At 38.6% G+C, this 19,080-nt stretch overlaps 1 protein-coding gene across 1 annotated transcript; it reads left to right on the forward strand.

The window, feature by feature from the left end:
• Positions 1–629: 629 nt before the first annotated feature.
• On the forward strand, positions 630–17,976 carry scn2b (sodium channel, voltage-gated, type II, beta). The gene is made up of 6 exons (XM_061046264.1): positions 630–891; positions 8,353–8,513; positions 8,620–8,833; positions 10,705–10,897; positions 12,720–12,783; positions 13,021–17,976. The coding sequence occupies exons 1-5, from the start codon at positions 807–809 to the stop codon at positions 12,727–12,729; spliced, it is 663 nt and encodes a 220-aa protein (XP_060902247.1). The 5' UTR covers positions 630–806; the 3' UTR covers positions 12,730–12,783; positions 13,021–17,976.
• Positions 17,977–19,080: the final 1,104 nt, after the last annotated feature.

Raw genomic sequence — 19,080 nt, forward strand, 5'->3', positions numbered from 1 at the left:
TACCTGTTTAATTTTGAACATTGTTATGTCTGCTCAAAGCTGCTCCACATTCTGTACTGCATGTTATATATATTTTGAATATTAACCACAGGCTGCTTTATCTGTGTCCTGCATGGTTTATGTATTTTCACCTGTGGCTACTCACCTGTCTGCCTTCATTACTGTCATGATATTTCTATTTATAGCTTTTAGCAATGTTAGAATTTGTTTTCTTTTAGGGAGCCTTTTATAAATTCTGGCCGGGGACAAGGGATAAAAAATGTGCCTTTTGGCTAACTGACATATTTACAGGAATGTTTATTAATATGCACTGTCCCTGTGAAATAAAAAAAATAAAAAATAAACAGCCTACTTAACTGTCAAGGATCAATGTATGAACTACCCCTCCATCATGAGTTTGTATGTATTGTATTTATTTATTATGTATGTATTTAATTTAACAGTACAACAAAAGTTGTCATTCCGGCGATACATTTATTTTATTTATTTTTTAAATACCTTTTTGTGAATTTTGAGCCCCTGTCCCTGTAAAATCCACTGCACATCCCTGCTCCATCAAATTATAGCTCTAAGCCTACAACTAGTAACGCCCGCCTTCCTCCATCGCAAACAAACCGACATCCATGAGATCAACCATCATACGGCTACAGACACTGCCAGCCATGTCCTGCCTCTAAAACAAAAAAAATACTGTTTTTTTAGCATTTTAACGCACCCCACCGCTACATGCTTGCTCTGTCTTTCTAAATTTGATATTTTTGGAGGTTGGACGTTTTTTTTTTTCATAAAAAGAAGAAGAAGAGAAGATGTGTTCACGCGCGCTGAAGATGAGCTGTGGCGTTCAGCTGTCAGTGAGCGCGGCGCTGCTCGTGCTGCTGCTCTCGCTCTCCGGTAAGACACAAAACAACCAAACCGATCAATGCACATTGATACGACAAACAACGGTTCGATTATGGCGACCGCAAACGGCCACATTCTTCTCCATTTCTCTCTTGTTGTGTTTGTGCGTGTGATAAAGAGAGACAGAGAGAGAGAGAGAGAGATGAGATAGCCTACCCACAATAATTGTTACTAGGCTACAGCATTTCCCCTGCTGACAAAAACCGTGGAGAAAGAAAATAACAGATTGTTTGGACTTTCCACAATTGCTCGAGGCTTTACAAAATCGTGGTAGAGGATGCAGTCTCCCTTAAGTCTCCACGTTATTTCTGTTGACAGCCACAGCATTGATCCAGTGTATCACAGCCTTTAAACAGGATTATGATGCACTGCATAAAAATAAATATGGGCTAGGTCTTCTTGCACAATCACAGTGTACATTACAGGGGGTCTGTGAGTCAGTGTTGTGGTTGCTGTGACTGACAGATCAAAATATAGGCCTAGAATCAGGTGCTAACAATGTGCTGGTTATATTCATAGGCCTGGTATTCAAAAGGAGACATACCATATCAAAACAACTGTTGTATTTGTGTTTAGGATTGCATGCAGCAGGGAGCGAATGCAAACGTATCAAACCCAGACTGGTTCATGATTATTCCCGGAGAAAAAAAAGGTAGCTGCCAGATCAAAAAAGGGCCTCCAGTAGGCGTGACCCACATCTGTTCAAAGCAGAGCATCAATGCTTCAGCTGAAAGCCAGCAACTGAACAGAAGGTGTTTTCCAGCAGACAACAAACAAAAGCCATCCTGCATTACATAACATAATGGTAGCCTACCTACTCTCTACCTGCTGATTGCCTATATTAAATCAATTTCTTATCAGAGCAAAATATGGAACAACGAACAACAATGAATGCAACTTAAATGAGATCCTCTACCCAATGGCATACAATCAAATCCTCTGTGAAGTAGAAGGCATTGTTTTCAAATGATTTTAAAGCCAACAGCTTACATCAACATACAAACACTGAGAGCCAATAAAAAAGACTGATCATCAAACTGCAGTTCACCGGTTTAAAGCTGTTATGGGGATCTCCCACCAAAGGTTGACTGTTTCTGTGAACTTGTTGCATAGAGGAGCTTCTCAGATACTGTTGCTGCTAAAGGGAACATCGCTGCGTCTCTGTCTTCATTTTTGATATTTGTAGCTTATCCTTATTAAATCAAATATTTGTAGAAATGTGCATGAGCTGTATTTTAAAATGGTCTTTCACATTAAGATACCTCACAAAATGGAAAACAGAGATTGCCATCAACTGGGACTGTTATGTGCCACTTCCTGCTTCACAGCCGTGTCTCTTGCCTGACAACTGGTTTGTCAGAATGCTTATACAACTCTGCAGAATCCTGGAAGGAATGTTTCCCACCAATAAATAATTTAACTTTACTCCCTACTGTTACACTTACTGAAAACAGGCACTAGAGGGCAGCAACACCTTTAAAGAAAATGCTTCAACTGTATATTAAATGGCACGCAATCCTTAAGAGGCATCAACGTGGACTACTGATGCATCATTAAACAGCAAGGCGTTTTGTGTTAGTAAATAAACTTAAATAGAAAGTAGATTTTTTCTTTACTTAAGTATTTCATTTTTATGACTTTATAAAGTCTATCCACTTCTTCAGATATAAATTATTGTTCTATCTACGACACCACATTTGTCAGATTGTACCATTTTTCTGCCAGTGATAAACCATACCTTGTCTAATTGGATCATTTTATCTAAACCATTCTGATGAACTCTGATGATATAAAATCCCATCTGGGCTTAGAATATTGTCTCATTTCCAAAGCTAAATAAACCTTTTCTTGAGTTATTAAAAATAATTGTCACAAGGTGGAAAACTTGTTTTTTCTGAACTCATACAAACTGTCATTTTGAAAAATGTGATTTGAATTACAATGTGTCATTTTTTCCAAGAAAAAGTGGATGTTAAACAATTGACATTATAAACTTAATACCTTCAAATAAACAACACTTATTCGTCTATAACATGATTCTGCAGCATGACATTGTCAGTCAAGTGTACGAGTGCATTAACATACAGTAACATGGACCCAGTATCTCTCTTCAGATCATCGTCTAGAGGCTTTAAGCTCAAGTCAAACTGTGCAACAAACAGTTAACTTAAACTTGACTTAACTAAAACAATAATAAGCTCAACTGTTTTAAAGATGCATCCCATCAGTTGCTTAATCACTGATACTAACACTAAACATGCTGATACAGAACTAAAATGACCACTATCCACAACTAGATTCATTTTGCCAGTCTCACTACTCGTATGTTTCTGTGTGGATTTAACATAAAGACTGTGATCTTTTTTTTGAAAGCTACCAATACTCAAAGTTAAAGCAATCAAACTTTGATGCTCTGCAAAAAAAGAAGCACAACTGTCAATAATCCAGAACGTGGAGGGACTGAAAGTACCTTTCAACTCTCACTCATCAAGTCAATATTTTCAATGTTGTATGGTTTATATAGTGATATTAAAACAAGCAGGGACATATGCTGTTATTCTATCTATGCAGAGCAGGGAAATAATGCCAATTCTCCTGTATAAAGCATCTCCTTCTGCTGACATGATTATTTGCTTTGTTCACATATTGCTTATATGACAGTAACCTAACACACAAGATGCTGCAGGCTGACACAGTACTGTGTCAGTATTTCTTTATAGGGTTTCAAGGCTGTTAGGAATCCAGTTATGACATAGTCATACCAAAGCTGTTCCAGCACACATGACTCCCTGCTACTGCTCTAAACATTACTGATGGGTGTCATATTGTTGTTGTGAGCTGTAATGTATGGGCAGCTGCACAGAATGCTGCAGTGGGCAGGGTGCAATGTTGCTTTGTCAAAAGAAGGGGGCACTAGAGCTAAGCCGAAGCAGTGCAAGAACACAACTGAATCACCACTCAACAAGACAAGGGCTTAAGAATTAAGAGGCCGAATGCTGAGGTCAACACATCATCCATACAAAGTGTTTTGCCTTTACAAGTTGTGTTGTGAACATAAACCGTCAAGAGAGAAACACTTTACCAATGGTAACATTTGACAAGAAAAAAAGGCTTTTCTTTCTGGCATAGTGAGACAGACCGCCTGCTGCAACCGTTTTCTGACTAGCCCACAAAATTAGTGTCAAATCATCAGAACACTAAATTGTCGACTGCAACTTTTAAATAGTAACACTTCTCAGTTCTCACACAAAATCAATTATTCAGATTCCAGACAGCAGCAGAAATGAAAGCTATTAAATAACAATGTGTGCCCCCAGTGAGAGTAGCTTGGAATGTGAGCATGTTTTTACACCAGAAACGATCAAATGTAATGTGACTGACTAACTCCTCGTGATGCATCATCATTAAGCCAAATGTAACCCTGCGGGACACCTACTGAATTCACGATTGGGACCAGTTTGAGAGCAGTGTTGAGACCTTACAGTGAGCTAGGTGAAGAAGAAAAGAAAAAAAGCACAACCTTTTGTCTGATTATCTGAATGATAATATTTTATGCTGATTATCCATGTATGAATTAATGGCTCCTTGGAAAATTGTTCAAGGAGGGTCCCAGTTTGAGAACACACACATGTAGACAGACACACTCAAAACAAGAAGGGGCACTGGTTTTAAACTCCATTAAACCACTTCAGGAGTAACTCCTCTCACAGAATTCCCTTAATGTAGTCAGAATTATCCTCGACACCAAAACAAGTATGTGGTAATACTGCTAATTACTACATCAAATCAGGTCTAGTCTAGAAAAATAGAGCCCTAGGCTTCACTTTTTTTTTGGTATATCCTCTAAATACTGAGATGCAGGCATTAGAGTGTGACCTTAAAGAAGCTTTAAATCACTTTTAGAAGCGACCTTCATGAGGGAGATTTGTCATGTTGTGTCTTCAGTGGATTCTACAAACTCTTTTCCATGACACTCCATAGACGACTCACTGAACTGAGATACAGGGGCAGAAGAGTTATTATTAAATCATATGTATTGAAACTATCCAAAATGGTTTTCAGCCACATATTGTACAATCAGAATGGAAAAATGCCCCTGATTGACACTGTTACTTGGTTTATTGTAATCCCTCTCTGACTCAAAGTTATCTATTGCTTTAATCTTTTTTTACAATACAAATTGAGACACTTCGGCGGTTTTCAATATGGATTAAGTGAAAATATAATCTTCACATGCTTTAAAGAGTTTCATTCCTCACACATGTAACTAACTGCTGTACCAGCTCTTTGCCTGTACGAGCTTTCTTTCGCTCCTTTCTGATCAGCCAGGGGAAGCTCAGTTGTTTCACTTACATTTAGATATATCATCTTTCTGGTATAGGATTTTGTGTTGAAAACCTTATGGGAAGGTGGTCACGTAATGTAGAGTTGGATGAGAGGGATAGGGAGGGCACAGGAGTGATGATGTAACAGACCTACCTATGGCTTACCTATTTTTCCGCTGTGACCTTGTGAAGGTAACGGCATCAATGGAAGGGAGGGAGAAGGGGAGTGAGACAGCAATCCTTGGAATTTGGGTGATGTGAGGATGTGGAGAAAAAGAAGAAGTGTCATTTTAAGGCTAGAAGAGGGGGTCGAGGAGAGAATAGGGATTCTAAGGGGGGAGAAAAATGCGTGAGAGGAGGCAAGAGAGGTGAACGGAGATGGGAGAGGAAAAAAAAAAAGGGAGGGGCAAAGAGAGGGAGGAGTTGCGTGAGGTGGCTTCACTGCAGTATTTCATTTGTGAGCAATTCTGCATCTGCCTCTCTTTTCCCACTATCCACAGGACTGCTGAGTCAGCAGGGGCATGTATCCAACTGTGTCTCACACAGTATACGTGTGTATGGGTTACAATAGCAAAGTTAGATATGTGTATACAGTGCTTACATGTGTGAGTGAGTTGTGTGACGGTGTCTGCTTGGATTTCTCTCTGTCAGCTGTGCCTACACATTGGTCTGTATGCAGGGATGACATTGACTTAGCACACGCTAGCATGCTTAGCTCACTGCTGACAATGCACACTTTGCAGGGGGTTTGCGTCTGCTTGCGTGTGCATTATTTTTGTGAGAAAGCAGGACTCTGCATCACAAGCCACCTGACTGGGGTGAACTGTGTGCAGTGGATAATTGGGTGTGCTTATGTGTGTAAATTATACATATGGGTGATGGGAGGAGATGTTAAAAGTGCATGTGTGGGGGTGTGTGTGTGTGTGTGTTAGTACAATATGTGTGTGGTGCAGAGAGGCAGGCCTGTAGAGTGGTGCAGCAGCAGTGGGAAGGGAGCCAGAAACACCCGACTGCGGAGGACGAGAATGGTGCAGAGTCCCGTCACACAAACACACACACACACACACACACACACACACACACACACACACAGAGAGAGAGAGAGAGAGAGAGAGGCACAGATTCTGTCTGGGGAGTGTAGAGTCGTACTGTTAGGAAACTTGAAAGAATTAATGATATTTTAACATAACATTATATTTTAAAAGGAGGCTTTTGGTCTGTCAAGGCACAAAAATGTGAGAATTTGCTATCCTGACATTCGTCCTATTTTTAACAGCAGGGTCTCAATTACTCTGACTGATACTCATACTCTTCTAATCAAGCAACGTTTTTGAAAATCAGATGGCCACAATACATAGGTTACATGTCTTAAAGTAAGTAGACTGTATAAAATGTAGACGTAGTCTCAGTGACATCACCCATGGGTTTCTGAAGCCGACTTTTGAAGCCCATAGATGGCAGTCGGCATATTGGATCTGCTGTCTCAAACCAGCTTAAAGCCTCCTGACAACAGCAAACAGCTACACACAACCATCAGTCAGATCAGCCACATCTCTTATTATGAACAACTCTGAAGACTTTGTAAAATAAAAATGGTTAATATTCACCCCCCCCCCCCCCCCCCCCCCCATACAGAAATTAGCTTTTCAGACCAAATAGTTTTTTATACCAGAGAACATGTGCATTTCTTCTATAAAAATTGTACTTTTTGCATTAGGTTGTATGTGACTTTTGCTTTTGCAGCCAGCCTCAAGTGGACACTCTGTGAACTGCAGTTATTTGCACTTCCACATTAGCTTCATTTTTTAACACCAGAGGTACCCACTTGCTTTTTGTTAGTGCCAGATTACCCATCCCAGGTTTAATAAAACTTTTATACCAGTGAAAAATGACATATGCCTACCTTTAGTCTTTAGGTTTTTTTATTTATTAGTTTTAATCCACTGTTATTCACGATCAATAGGAAAATTAAACAATTACAATGTATCACAAAACTAATTTACCCTCAACTACAAGTAAATGTCTAGGTTGCCTACAATGAGGGATTGCTAAAAAGAGAATATGGTGGCTTCTACTACACCTAGATTTCTACATTTTATAATTCATACCATTTCAAAGATGTGGGTTTCACAGTTAAGTATTATAAGAGCCAGACCAAATAAAAGATTAGAAAGAAATTTTGTCTGGCTTCAAGGCTAGGGTAACCACTTCCAATGTAAATGGCGCAACTCCATTGAAAGCTGTATAGTATAAGCTTACATGCTACATTTTGAAATCCCATAGGAGGATTTTAAATCTGAAATTCTTGATCGAGGTGGATGCCACCATCTGCTGTACAGCAGCAATGGCATAGTGTGTACCACTCCAAATCAAATCAAGTTTTTGTGAACATGACTAGAACTTGCCTTTCAATGTCTAGACCTTGGAGGTGCTTGGAAATTCAATGTACTAGTACACTACAGACAGATCAAGGACAAGAAATACATGTAGTACAGTAGAGGCCACCACTTCCTGTGTGCCATGTTTTACACAGACATGTCTGGAACTGTTGAGTGTATAGCTGGCATAAAGCTTGATCTACAATCATTTTATCGGTTTTGCTCACTTTAAATGTATTCTCTGGGATAAAAAAAAAATCACATCAAATGACTGTCAGCCTGAAAGACAAAAGTGCTCTCCAGACAAAGTGCGGAAGACGAGTCAGCAGTAACATGGACACCCCCATCCTCACTAAAAACTGGCTGACTAAAACAGCTGATGTATTGCATTTTTCAGCTGTTCAGAAAATGCTGTCTGAGTTGAAGTATGTTTGGTTTAACATGGAGCCCTGAAATGTCCAATCCTTCAGAATTCACAATCATTACAGAGGTGTGAGATAACATTTAAGTTATGCATGCTCAAAATTCCAAAATGTGTACAAGTAATGTTATTTTGATTATTGTCATTTACATTCCTTTTAGTTTTTTTTCCTTCATATTTAAATACACAATCTACTGTGTTTGTTCTTCAGTTTGTTATAAATCCATTGAAACTTAACAAGAGTCAGATCTGCTTCCCTCCTTGAAGCCTAGATATCTCATTATTGTTGGTAGCACACTATTAACAATTGTGTTATTTTCATTTACAGGATGTTCATGCATGGATGTGTTGATGCCCAATACACTAAATGCTCTCAATGGAACAACTGTCAAAATCCCCTGCACATTTACATCCTGCTACAAGATGGACGCTACCAAGTTTGCCATGAACTGGACCTACCAAGAATCACTTAATGATACAGAAGACATGGTAAAACGTCTCGTCTCTATTCTAAACAACCAGCGTGCCTTGCCGACAATTTAAAATCTCAGTCCTTATGAACTCTCACTCATTCTTTCTCTCTCTTCATCCATAGTTTATGACATACTTTAGGAAAAAAGGAATGGTTCTGCGCTCAGACCGCTTTGGAGATCGGGTCTCGTTTGTTGGAATCCTGGAGAAGAACGACCTGTCAATCACCCTTTCAGATGTTCAGAAAGAGGATGAGGGGTTTTACAAATGCTATGTGCGAAACCCTCCAGACCGCATCCAAGGACTTGGTGTCATAGAGCTCAAGGTTGTCACGGAACGTAAGTAACTTACCCTACTGTCTGAAAATACAAAACACTAAGGGCCAGATCCACTAAAAATGGATTGCTCCTGCTAATAGCACAATTAATTGTGCAGAAATTGCACCCACGTTCTGTCTTGTTGAAGCATCCTTTCCGCAAAAGAATTTGCACTTATTATATGCCTACGCTTACATGGTCACAAAGCTTCCTGCTCTGCGCAGTTTGCTCTTTTTTTTTGCAGCGTAATGTGAAGAAAAGCGGTCTGCACCTTTTCTCGGTGCTGAGCTGCTGATGAGGCTGTTTTGTCCACATAAAGACGATGAGCTAGGAGGGGAGGGGAAACCTTTTCAGGGTTTATTTTCATGCAAGTCTTGAACAATTTAAAATGACTTCCACTGTTTACAACAAAGCTTCCTCTCTGAATGGAGCAAGCAAGGGAAAGTTGAAAAAATAACCCCAAAAAAACAAATGTGCAACGGCTCCAAACCTCTGTGGATGAAGTGTTGAGTTGCTGATTATATGGTTATATTAATAATATCAATACCACAGTAATATTTAGAGACTTTAACAGATCATTTATTTTAAAGTCATAGAGAGGCGGAATTGTTTTCCTGATCACTGGAAAGTTTGCAAGTGACTTCTCGAACAAATACTGATCCACAGTTACCCCAGCTAAGTACAATGTCTTGTCCTTTTGCGTATATTTTAGTCAGCGGAGAGAGAGAAAAGGGAGAGAAGCAGAAATTACGCCACAAGGTCTCACAGATGTTAAATAGCACCACTGTAACGGCTTGTGGGAATTAGCGCTGGTATTTTCAAAAAAGCTTATTTGAACTAAGGAAGGGGGACATTTTGCACCGAATGTTCTTATTTTCCCTAATTTACCAAGGGCACTATCTGCTTGGCAGTGTCGTTTGCATGCATTTCAACCTTTGCATGTGCGCTGTGGATTACAAACTATCTTTTTATCTCATTCGAAAAGGTTTAGCGTCTGCAAAAGCAGCACAATACATTTGTGGATCATGCCCCAAGTATCTATAAACCCTAAACCCTTGCTTTAAACATACATTGCCTGACTACGTTTACGCTCATGTTAGCATAAACTAAACTTGGACGTGGATTTTTAAGGGTGAGTTCTACTACATAAAGCATCATGTGTGTCAATATTGGGCTAAAATTGACTGTGAAACAAGTATGTAAGGGCTGCAAGAGCTATTCATTCTGTTATTTCCTGTTCATATCAGTGTATTTTTAGTGTACCCATGGAAAAAATATATGAAATACCATAATGTCTGTTGGCAGAATAAGTGACACTTTTATCTAGCCACAGCTGTTGCCAATATTTGGCTACAACCGACCATTTGTGGCTTTGCACAATCAGCTGTTTACACTCGCTTAAATGTGCACATGCTGATGCAAGCTAAAAATGGACACAATGGGTATTTTGAAATCAATATTAGTTTGAAACAGTGATATGAGCATGATGATTTTTTCCTTCTTTCTTAGAATGTGGTCCCAAAGAAGTGATTGTAATTTCATTGTTTTCTGCAGTGCAATAGATGTTCTTTACCAGCCGGCTTTAAGGATCAATGTTACACAATCAATTATAGCATACTGTTTGTCTGTGTGTGAGTTTCCTTGAGCGTGAGCGCCTACTGGTGATGACTCAGCGTTTTACTTATTAATGACCAACAAGAGCCTGAACTTAGTCCCAGGCATCTTTTTCATGCACTCACACGCACACACACTCTCCTATGAGGCTAACTCAGCAGCACTTTCCTTCTTTCCACTCTGTTTAATCAGCCTGGTAGAGCTTTTAGCCAGCAGTGCATTTGTCTCCATCTTTTTGTCTGCAGACTATTTAACCCTCTCCTCTCCCCTCCTTATAGTTCCTCCTCCAAGAGATTCAACCATTGCGGTTGCAATAGGGGCTTCAGTGGGTGGAGCATTAGCTCTCCTGATCCTTTCCATGGTGGTAGTGAAATGCCTCCGTCGTCACCAGAAACAAGAACTGATTTCAGAGGAGAAGATGGAAGAAGAAGGAAAGCTGGAGGCTGAAGGTGTTGCAGAGGAGGGAACCAAGTAAGAAATCTAACCGTATCACCCTCCTTCCTCAAGAAGGACCTGCCACTGGCGCTGAAATGGTGTGTCACTCATGTTTCAATGGAACAAGCCAATTCATTATGGCAGTTTCCCTCATGTGTTCTACTGGCATAATGCAACTTAAAAAGGTCATTTTAGTACCAGCAAATAACACTCCCCCAGTGTATACAGTTTTTGTCCCCGGAATATTCTACAGGTAAATATGAGATGTCATCACTGCTTGCATGATATATACAAAAGATGGCCACTGCTTCAATCCTTAAAAGCATTAGCTTCTGGAACAGTATCTCACTTTTGCCCCACTGAGATTCCCAAATAAATAATTAAAGAAAAAAAAACATATCAAATCAAGCAAGAATAAATTGATTTGTTTTCCAGTGGAAAGAGTGTTGTGGAATCTAAAGTGGCATGAGCCAGTAGAACAGCAGCAACATACCAACAGTAATAAGCTGCATACCACCAATAGAATTATCAGCATCTTAATTAAGAGTCATATACCAGAAGGCACCAGAAGGTGTGATAATAAGTTAATTAGGCACACATTTATAAACACAAAACTGGTCCTCACAAACTACATCTTAAAGGCCAGACCAACCAATCACCATCATAAGGATTTACCATATCCTAAGACCTAAACATACGGATAGACAATCACATTTGTATTCTGACAAATTTAAGCTAGAGATGCTAAAAGGAGATCTATGAGGCGGATCCATATTTTAATACATACATATCATTTAACAATGTTGGATGTTCGCACTTAACCTTGTCAAAGCTTTTTTTAAACACAAGATACACAGCTGTTGACGTAATCCCCAGATGTGGTTTTCTGGTGTTCTGAACGAGATGTTACAAGAACTTTGTGAGGATCGTGAAATTTGTGAGCCCAGAAACTGTAGTCAGTTTCTGTCGACGTTTTAGAGCAAAGCATGTTAAGAAGTTGTAGGACATGCCCAACCCTGGCAACTCTTTCAAAGACACGTCCACATGGTCTCTCACTCAAATTTCCCTGTGACTGCAAACAGAGCTGGCTAATCGGAGGAAAGTGGGCATGTGGGGAGGAAGGGCCTCATGGTGCGTTCCATTTGATCCCGGTAGTCTGAAATACTGAGTCACCGGTCTGATATGTCTTCAACTTGGCTTCGTGCGTCAACTGTTAAGTTTAAGCTGTAAATATTGTGTTAATTAGCAGCTTAGTCCAATTTTTGTGTGATTAAATAAATCACACAGAAAGTATTGTGCAAGTTCGATCTGTAGCCATGTTGCCATGTTATTTTCGCATGCAAACTATCACGCAGTGTGTTGTTATCGTCTGGTATTAACTAACAAAAAAAAGGTACTCCTGGAGACGTCCACGTTCCTTGTTCAACTTGCAACTGGAACGCGATTAACTCAGTTGTGACATCATTCCGAGCTCGGAGATCCCAGTTCCAAGGTAAATGGAACGCACCATTGAAGAGACAGGCAGCTGAAATTCACTGTTTCAGACGGAGGCTGAAATGAGGGCTTTTACTGACGCCAGTACAAGATACATTATGATGTTTTAAAGCTACACATCTCACAATGCTACTCAATAAGTGTCCAAGACTGAATTAAAATTGAAATGCAGGTTTAGATGATACATTTGATCTACTTAAGGCCTGGGCAGACTCTGTTAAAAATGTACTCCACCCCAAATTAAACATAGTTTAGAAATGAAGCTATCCGTCCAAGTACTTATTAAACTCAAACCCCTGCTTGTTGACTGAAACCTAACCTACTGTTGTGTTTATTTTACACCTCTTGTATTATTTCTTTATAGACAACCATAGCTGGGTCATCTGAATCAGCAGCCTGTGGAGTGCTCATTCGTAGCACCTCACCAGGTAAATATGTGTTTGATTTAACCAGTCCTGTTGTCAGTCATACAGTTTTAATTGATTTGGAGAAATGATAATGACGCTTCTGTGAACACAGTTTATTTGAACTCAACACAAGTATAGCAACACAAGCAGTTCTTTATCTAATGCCTTCCCTCGAGGACATTAATGACTGGGACAACTTAACATAAAACAAGTTATATTACAAATATTATTGTCTCTTTTTCTTATATTTTCTTTCAGACATGTGCACCCCCCTTCCTGAAGATCTGTAGTAACCACAGCTTGAATCATCATGCACTGATGCGTCCATTCATTCTGCATGTGTGTGTGTGTGTGTGTGTGTGTGTGTGTGTGAGTAAGTGTGTACTGAATGTTTCTATGTGTGTGAGGGTATTTCTATATGTCTGTGTGAGGTGGGTCTTTCTGCTTGAAATACGCCAGGAAAACGTTTTCTGCAACAGAATCTTCAAACACATTATTTCATTCATAGCTGCAAGTCAATTTAAAACAATTAGAATCCCTTCTTATTATGAGAATGCCACGATCGTAGCAAATTGCACAACAAACTAGGGCTGGGTAGTGTGACCTAAAATGAATACCAGTGTATAGTTTGAGTATGGTAAAAAAAAACATATTGCAGTATCTAATTCTCAGCGGAAGTTTGATATATCATTAATTAATTGTTTGTAAAGTTTACCATGGTTTAAGAGGCAGAGATTCATACTTAAGTTTGTTTAAAGCTAAAATATTTTAACATTTCAGGAGAGGATGTGTTGGTATCAGTTTTATAATGGTTTATTGTGCCGATGCATCCACTTTCCAGCTATTACTGCAATCAAACTTTGGGATTTTGTTTAAATGGCTTTGGTCAGTATGTCATAGATTTGTGGTGGTAGACAACAAGAAACGGAGTTCCCAATTACAACCAAACCTGTCAAGTAACTGATATCCTTTTAAAAATGTCATTTCTGCTTTCAGGGTCTTCAAAAAAAAGGCTAAATATCTGTAAAAAAAATATCACATAGCTTTCTGCCAGGATCTGTCTACATGAGTGTTAGAAGCATAAAGGAAACAGTGTGTCCAGCGTGTTGGTTAACAGCGTTTGGCTAGCAAAAAAGGGTCAGCTACAAACAGTCAATTGAAAACAATATGGCGTCACGTTAATGATAACATGACGGAAAGGCAAGTGTGTATATGGAGCTCCCACTCTCTCTACAAATGTTGCTTCTACAAAGCTGTAACACCATTAAATTCACTGGGACACCAATATGACGCTGTTGTGGAGTCAATATGAATGTACAAAGACGCGCTGATGGCGGAGATTCTTCCTGAGCTACGGCGCTGCTGCGGAAAATCTCACTCTGAAAATGTTTAATGATTATCCAGCAGTCTAATTGTCAAAGTGTGTTTAAACCTAATTGAATGGCAACAGTTTCACTACATCACCACTAAAATGTATTTACCGTTAATCACTATGATGAAGGTCAGGCAACTTCAGACTTTCACATTCAGTCTTTTAATAATTACGGTTGATTGCATCATGAGGCCTACTGGAAGATGTAGTTGACTCTTTCAAAGCTTGTCCATTTAGTGGTAGTGATAACAACAGATTAAACCAAATGTTTATTGTTTTTACATTGTGGGTTTATGTAACAACTCTGCCTTAAATCCATGTCTCTCAGCTGCCTGTTTGGGCACCATGTCTTAATATACATTCATGCACTTGTTAGCGCCTGTGTAATCCCCCTTCCAATACTGGAAAAGTAATAGTCTGTGACTGAGCCATTTATGTCTATCTGTCTCAGTGTTGTCTACTCGTGGCCGACTTTCTCAAACATTCCTTTTTTTAAGACTTGTCATGGTGGGAAAAGCACTGATTTAGATCATTATATAAACATTGTCTTTTTATTCACAGAGCCATGACAGCAGCCCCATGCACTACATAGTTCACTATAGTAATCCTCCAAAACGTTATTTTTTATAATATTCAAGATTAAAAGTGGGTAAAATGTGAGTAAACTATAGAACACAAAGCTGTATTATAGATGGCATGGCTCGTACCCTCTTTTCTACAAACAATCAAGTGAAATTGAGTATAGCTTAGGAAGAAATGAAAATGCAGCCCCATGACATTAGCTCTGTGGTTTACCACATTATTAATAACTGTACAATAAACTCTACCGCTTTTTATATTTGGACTGGTAAATGAATGAAAGAGGAGATTCCACACACGGTCGCTGAGACAGTATTCCATTATGCATATTGTCAGGGTTCTGAAATGTTAGCAGCTAATTGTAGTTATTGTTAAATTTACCATTTAAATCAGTGTTTTTTTACCATTTCCATGTCAACATGTAAAGCTGCCTTTGTCTGATCTGCATTCACTACTTCATCAATTGTTCTTCTTAACGCAAATGTTTTTTGTGTGGGTGGGTGTGTGTGTGTGTGTGTGTGTGTGTGTGTGTGTGTGTGTGTGTGTGTGTGTGTGTGTGTGTTAAAGAAAAGTGCAAGCCCGCATTTCTTCTGGTCAGTGAAGTGAGGTTGCCTAAATTTTACAAGTGCTCTGGTCAAAAAAAAAAGCAGGGAATTGTAGTTTAATGTTTTTCTAACCACCTAGTCTAACTTGCAGCTCAGATTATATATTTACTTATAAAAACAGCACTGCCAAATCTGAAAATTTCTGCACTTTGCCACTTACTGGTCATACCAGCCATCCATATGGCTGAAACCTCTGCATTCTCCTTGCTAAATGCTTTAGGTTATCAGAGAGGAGTGACATCTTTTCCTGCCTAAATACAGGCCTCTGTTATGTGTAGGATTAAAACAACTGTCAGTCTTTGACCATTCAATATCTGTGCACAATTATACTATATTGTGCAAGGAAATCAGTCAGCGATTCTAGTTACTTTCCCCCTCCCTCACATTAGGCTACATAAAACATCTATCACTTGATTAGGAGTATGTGTTAAGAGATGAAGTCAAGTCAATTATGGTTGACTACAAGACAAAATGTTGTCAATCACATGTCAGTGATATTTTAAAGTAACAAACACTTTGCATCCACAATCACATAACCCAGGCTTGTGCCAACCTTTGATTTTAAACTTTATATTAATTGTAGGAATTAAACAAAGGTGCCCAAAAATATGACGACTCCCAGACAGTCAGGTATAGAAGTTGATTTAAATAATAAAAGTTATATTCATGACGGACAGAAGGGGAATTTATTTTAGTTTGTCTCTAACCATGAGATGTCATCATAATGACTTTGTCAAAAGAAGCATGTTCAATGTATTATAGTGCCATGAATGCATGTGAAACAATGCATTAGTATATCAAAAATGAGATATGTGTCTGTTTTACCATAAAACAACAGCAACATGGGTCAGTCAGTCAAAGCATGTCTGGTTTTGCTTTTGGTGTGTCAGGGTCTCCCTCAATTAAGTCACCAGGTTGCACCATTTTCTCAAGATTATAGTAAGTAGATGTTATTCTAAAACATGCTTAGAAATATGGCTGACATCTTAAATTTAAAGACTGCAAGGGGTATGTGGTTGCACTTTGAAGAGTTTTATCTGCCACCTGCAAAATACTGAGAAATAATAAGTCAATATTTCATATCATGGAAAAGGATCTCCAGCACAGACTTTGTTAGGGCCGTCTTTTTTACTGGATCTCTAACTTGAACTGTGTTTTGGAGAGATTTAAATACAACTTTGACGTAATGCACCTGAAACAGATTCATATATATATATATATATATATATATATATATATTATACAAAAAGATTAAAAAGTTCACCATATTGAACTGAATGGAACTGTGGAAAAACATAAAGCTCACATTGTTATGATGGTATATTGGAATGTTGAGTCGTTGTAATCGAAACATGGCATGGTGGGTAAAATAATATAATGGGAAAATGTGTCCGTGGTGCATTTTTATGAAACACTTGTTTAGATCACCCTAAATGTATAAAATAAAAATAAAAAACGATTGGATATTTGATCACTGTTGAAATATCATTTCACATGGTTCAGCATGTGAGTGTTGGTAACCACTGAATGTCTAGTTTTTACCCATGTTGATAACAGTCCAGCTGTGTCACAAACTCATATCCATGTCTTACTTGTAATGTGTCAAGCGCTTAATGCTTCCAAATATGGTAACTTGGCCAATCCTGGTTTTTGAATTCTTTTTCTCTATCATTGTAAATGTATTTAACTACCAAAAGCACATCAGTGACATCACAGTAGTATTCTTTAGACAGATAGTGCTTACTCTGGGATTATAAGAAAGCTTGAAGTTAAAGGCAGGGTTGATAGGTTTTGAAAGTAGCATTCCCTCAGTGCTCCGTCTGCACCCACCCCCTCCCCTCTGTGCTCCCTCAAAAGCCATGGCCCTCACTTACATGCACAAGCGCCATTGGTACATACGCGGAGCTCAGTTCATGCCTCAAGTGTGGGCTCGTGCATGCATGGGGTAGAAAACGAGCAGGGAGACAGGGAGGCACGATTGGTTCATAAAAATGGCACCTCGTGGCAGACATTGGTCAAAGTTTTTACAGGCTTACAACTGTTACAGATGACGGATTTTCTTCATTCCTGTTTCAGAGCTCATGAGTTATTAATTCCTTTCAGGACCTGAAGACAATTTGAACCAAAATCTCACCTAAGTGTATCAGGAGAAATGATCAACCCTACCTTTAATTATACTGGAGAGCAGCAATTAACAGGGTCTTAAGGTGAATTAATTAGTTGGCAAAACTTTAAAAAGTTATTTGGTCGAGATAGCCAATGCATCACAGGTTCTGGTTCTATTAGTGAACATGCATGTTTCATTTGCAGGGTTTGAGGTGCTTGACCCATAACATGATGTTATAAAGACAAAATGTACATTCATTTTTTTTTAAAAGGGGGTTTGGTTTGCCATATAAAACTACATACATAAAGATATTTAATTTAATTGAGTGTATTTCTTAATGAGAAACAACAAACACAAAAACATTGAAGTTGAATCTAGCGTCGGAGTTGCGCTTGTGCATCATTCACCTCTGGATATGAGTTTGCCCTGAATTTGCTCTTTTTTCACATTAAATGTTAGCAAACACCAAACGTATGCTTGCACTGTGCTGCCTTTGAACAGGCAGCTGTCATGACATGATGTATTTTGAATAAAGATGATTTAGGAACATGTCATAGTTCTTCGTTCTCTCTTTTCCATCCATTTGATCATGTATTGTATCTCTTTACCTGATTGTTCTGTTTAACCTTCTGGAGTCTAAGGCATTTCCACTCATTTTTAACGCCTGGTCTCATTCTGTAATAAGAGCTGTATAATCTCACCAGAGTAATGCACAACCATGTAATACTGCACATCCTTGGGAATCAGAATATCTATCCTCTAAGGATGTCATATGAAGTCCCAAATTGTTTTTACACCATAAATACATTATAAAAATAAAAGCCAAAATGTAATTTCACAGATATATGTTGACTTGTAATCTAAAACAACAAGGTTCAATCCTCAGGGAGTTTATAAAACACTTGTATTCAATTCAAAGTCTACACATTATTTTTAGCTGTTTTGTAAAAAGAGTGAAGATCTATTGATACTAGAATAAGCTGAATGGGATGAATCCATTAAAAACAGTTCTATCTTTTTATTTCTGTGCCAAGAGCCGGTTGTGACGTATGTTTCAGGCTACATTGACTTCTCATTGGCCCTTACATGTCAGTTGATGGCAGATACAGCATGTGATTGGTCAACAGACCAAAACAACAATAGGGGGAGGGACTAAAGAAAACACAATAGGAGTAAGATGTTAACTTTGGTTATAATATATTTTTAATTTATTATTATCATTTTTTTATGTATTTATTTACTTGTTGTTTTCATTCATTTACATTTGATGTAAAGTATTTTTTACATAGCTCATGCTACATACTCCGCTATGTAGTTGACAGTATGCACCTATTTAAGTCATGGTTGAAAGCCGCCATTAAACTAAAAGAAGAAGAACAGACCAAAACAAGATGGCAGCATCCATGTTGGCCGAGTTAGCCAAAAGAAATGAAATTATTTTACTAAAATGTATACATATATCATCATGGATAACTTTCATTTTTGGTAGGATTTTATCCGGATAGTCAGTGAATATACACTGAGCTTCTCAGTAGGATAGAAAAGCCTCTGGATTTCACAGAAACACACGTATCGCAGATCGCAGGAAAGTTGCCGAGCAGACGAAGCGAGTGGATTTCACAGTAAGTTGCTACGTTGTATTATTCTGTTTTTTG

This window comes from Labrus mixtus, chromosome 9, assembly GCF_963584025.1.
Source record: "Labrus mixtus chromosome 9, fLabMix1.1, whole genome shotgun sequence".
NCBI lineage: Eukaryota > Metazoa > Chordata > Actinopteri > Labriformes > Labridae > Labrus > Labrus mixtus.

Excerpts from the sequence above, each read along its gene's own strand:
- scn2b (XM_061046264.1), top strand. The coding sequence starts at position 807 with ATGTGTTCACGCGCGCTGAAGATGAGCTGTGGCGTTCAGCTGTCAGTG. Across the intron at positions 892-8,352 it reads GCTGCTGCTCTCGCTCTCCG|GATGTTCATGCATGGATGTG; the intron begins GTAAGACACAAA and ends TTTCATTTACAG. Across the intron at positions 8,514-8,619 it reads TTAATGATACAGAAGACATG|TTTATGACATACTTTAGGAA; the intron begins GTAAAACGTCTC and ends CTTCATCCATAG.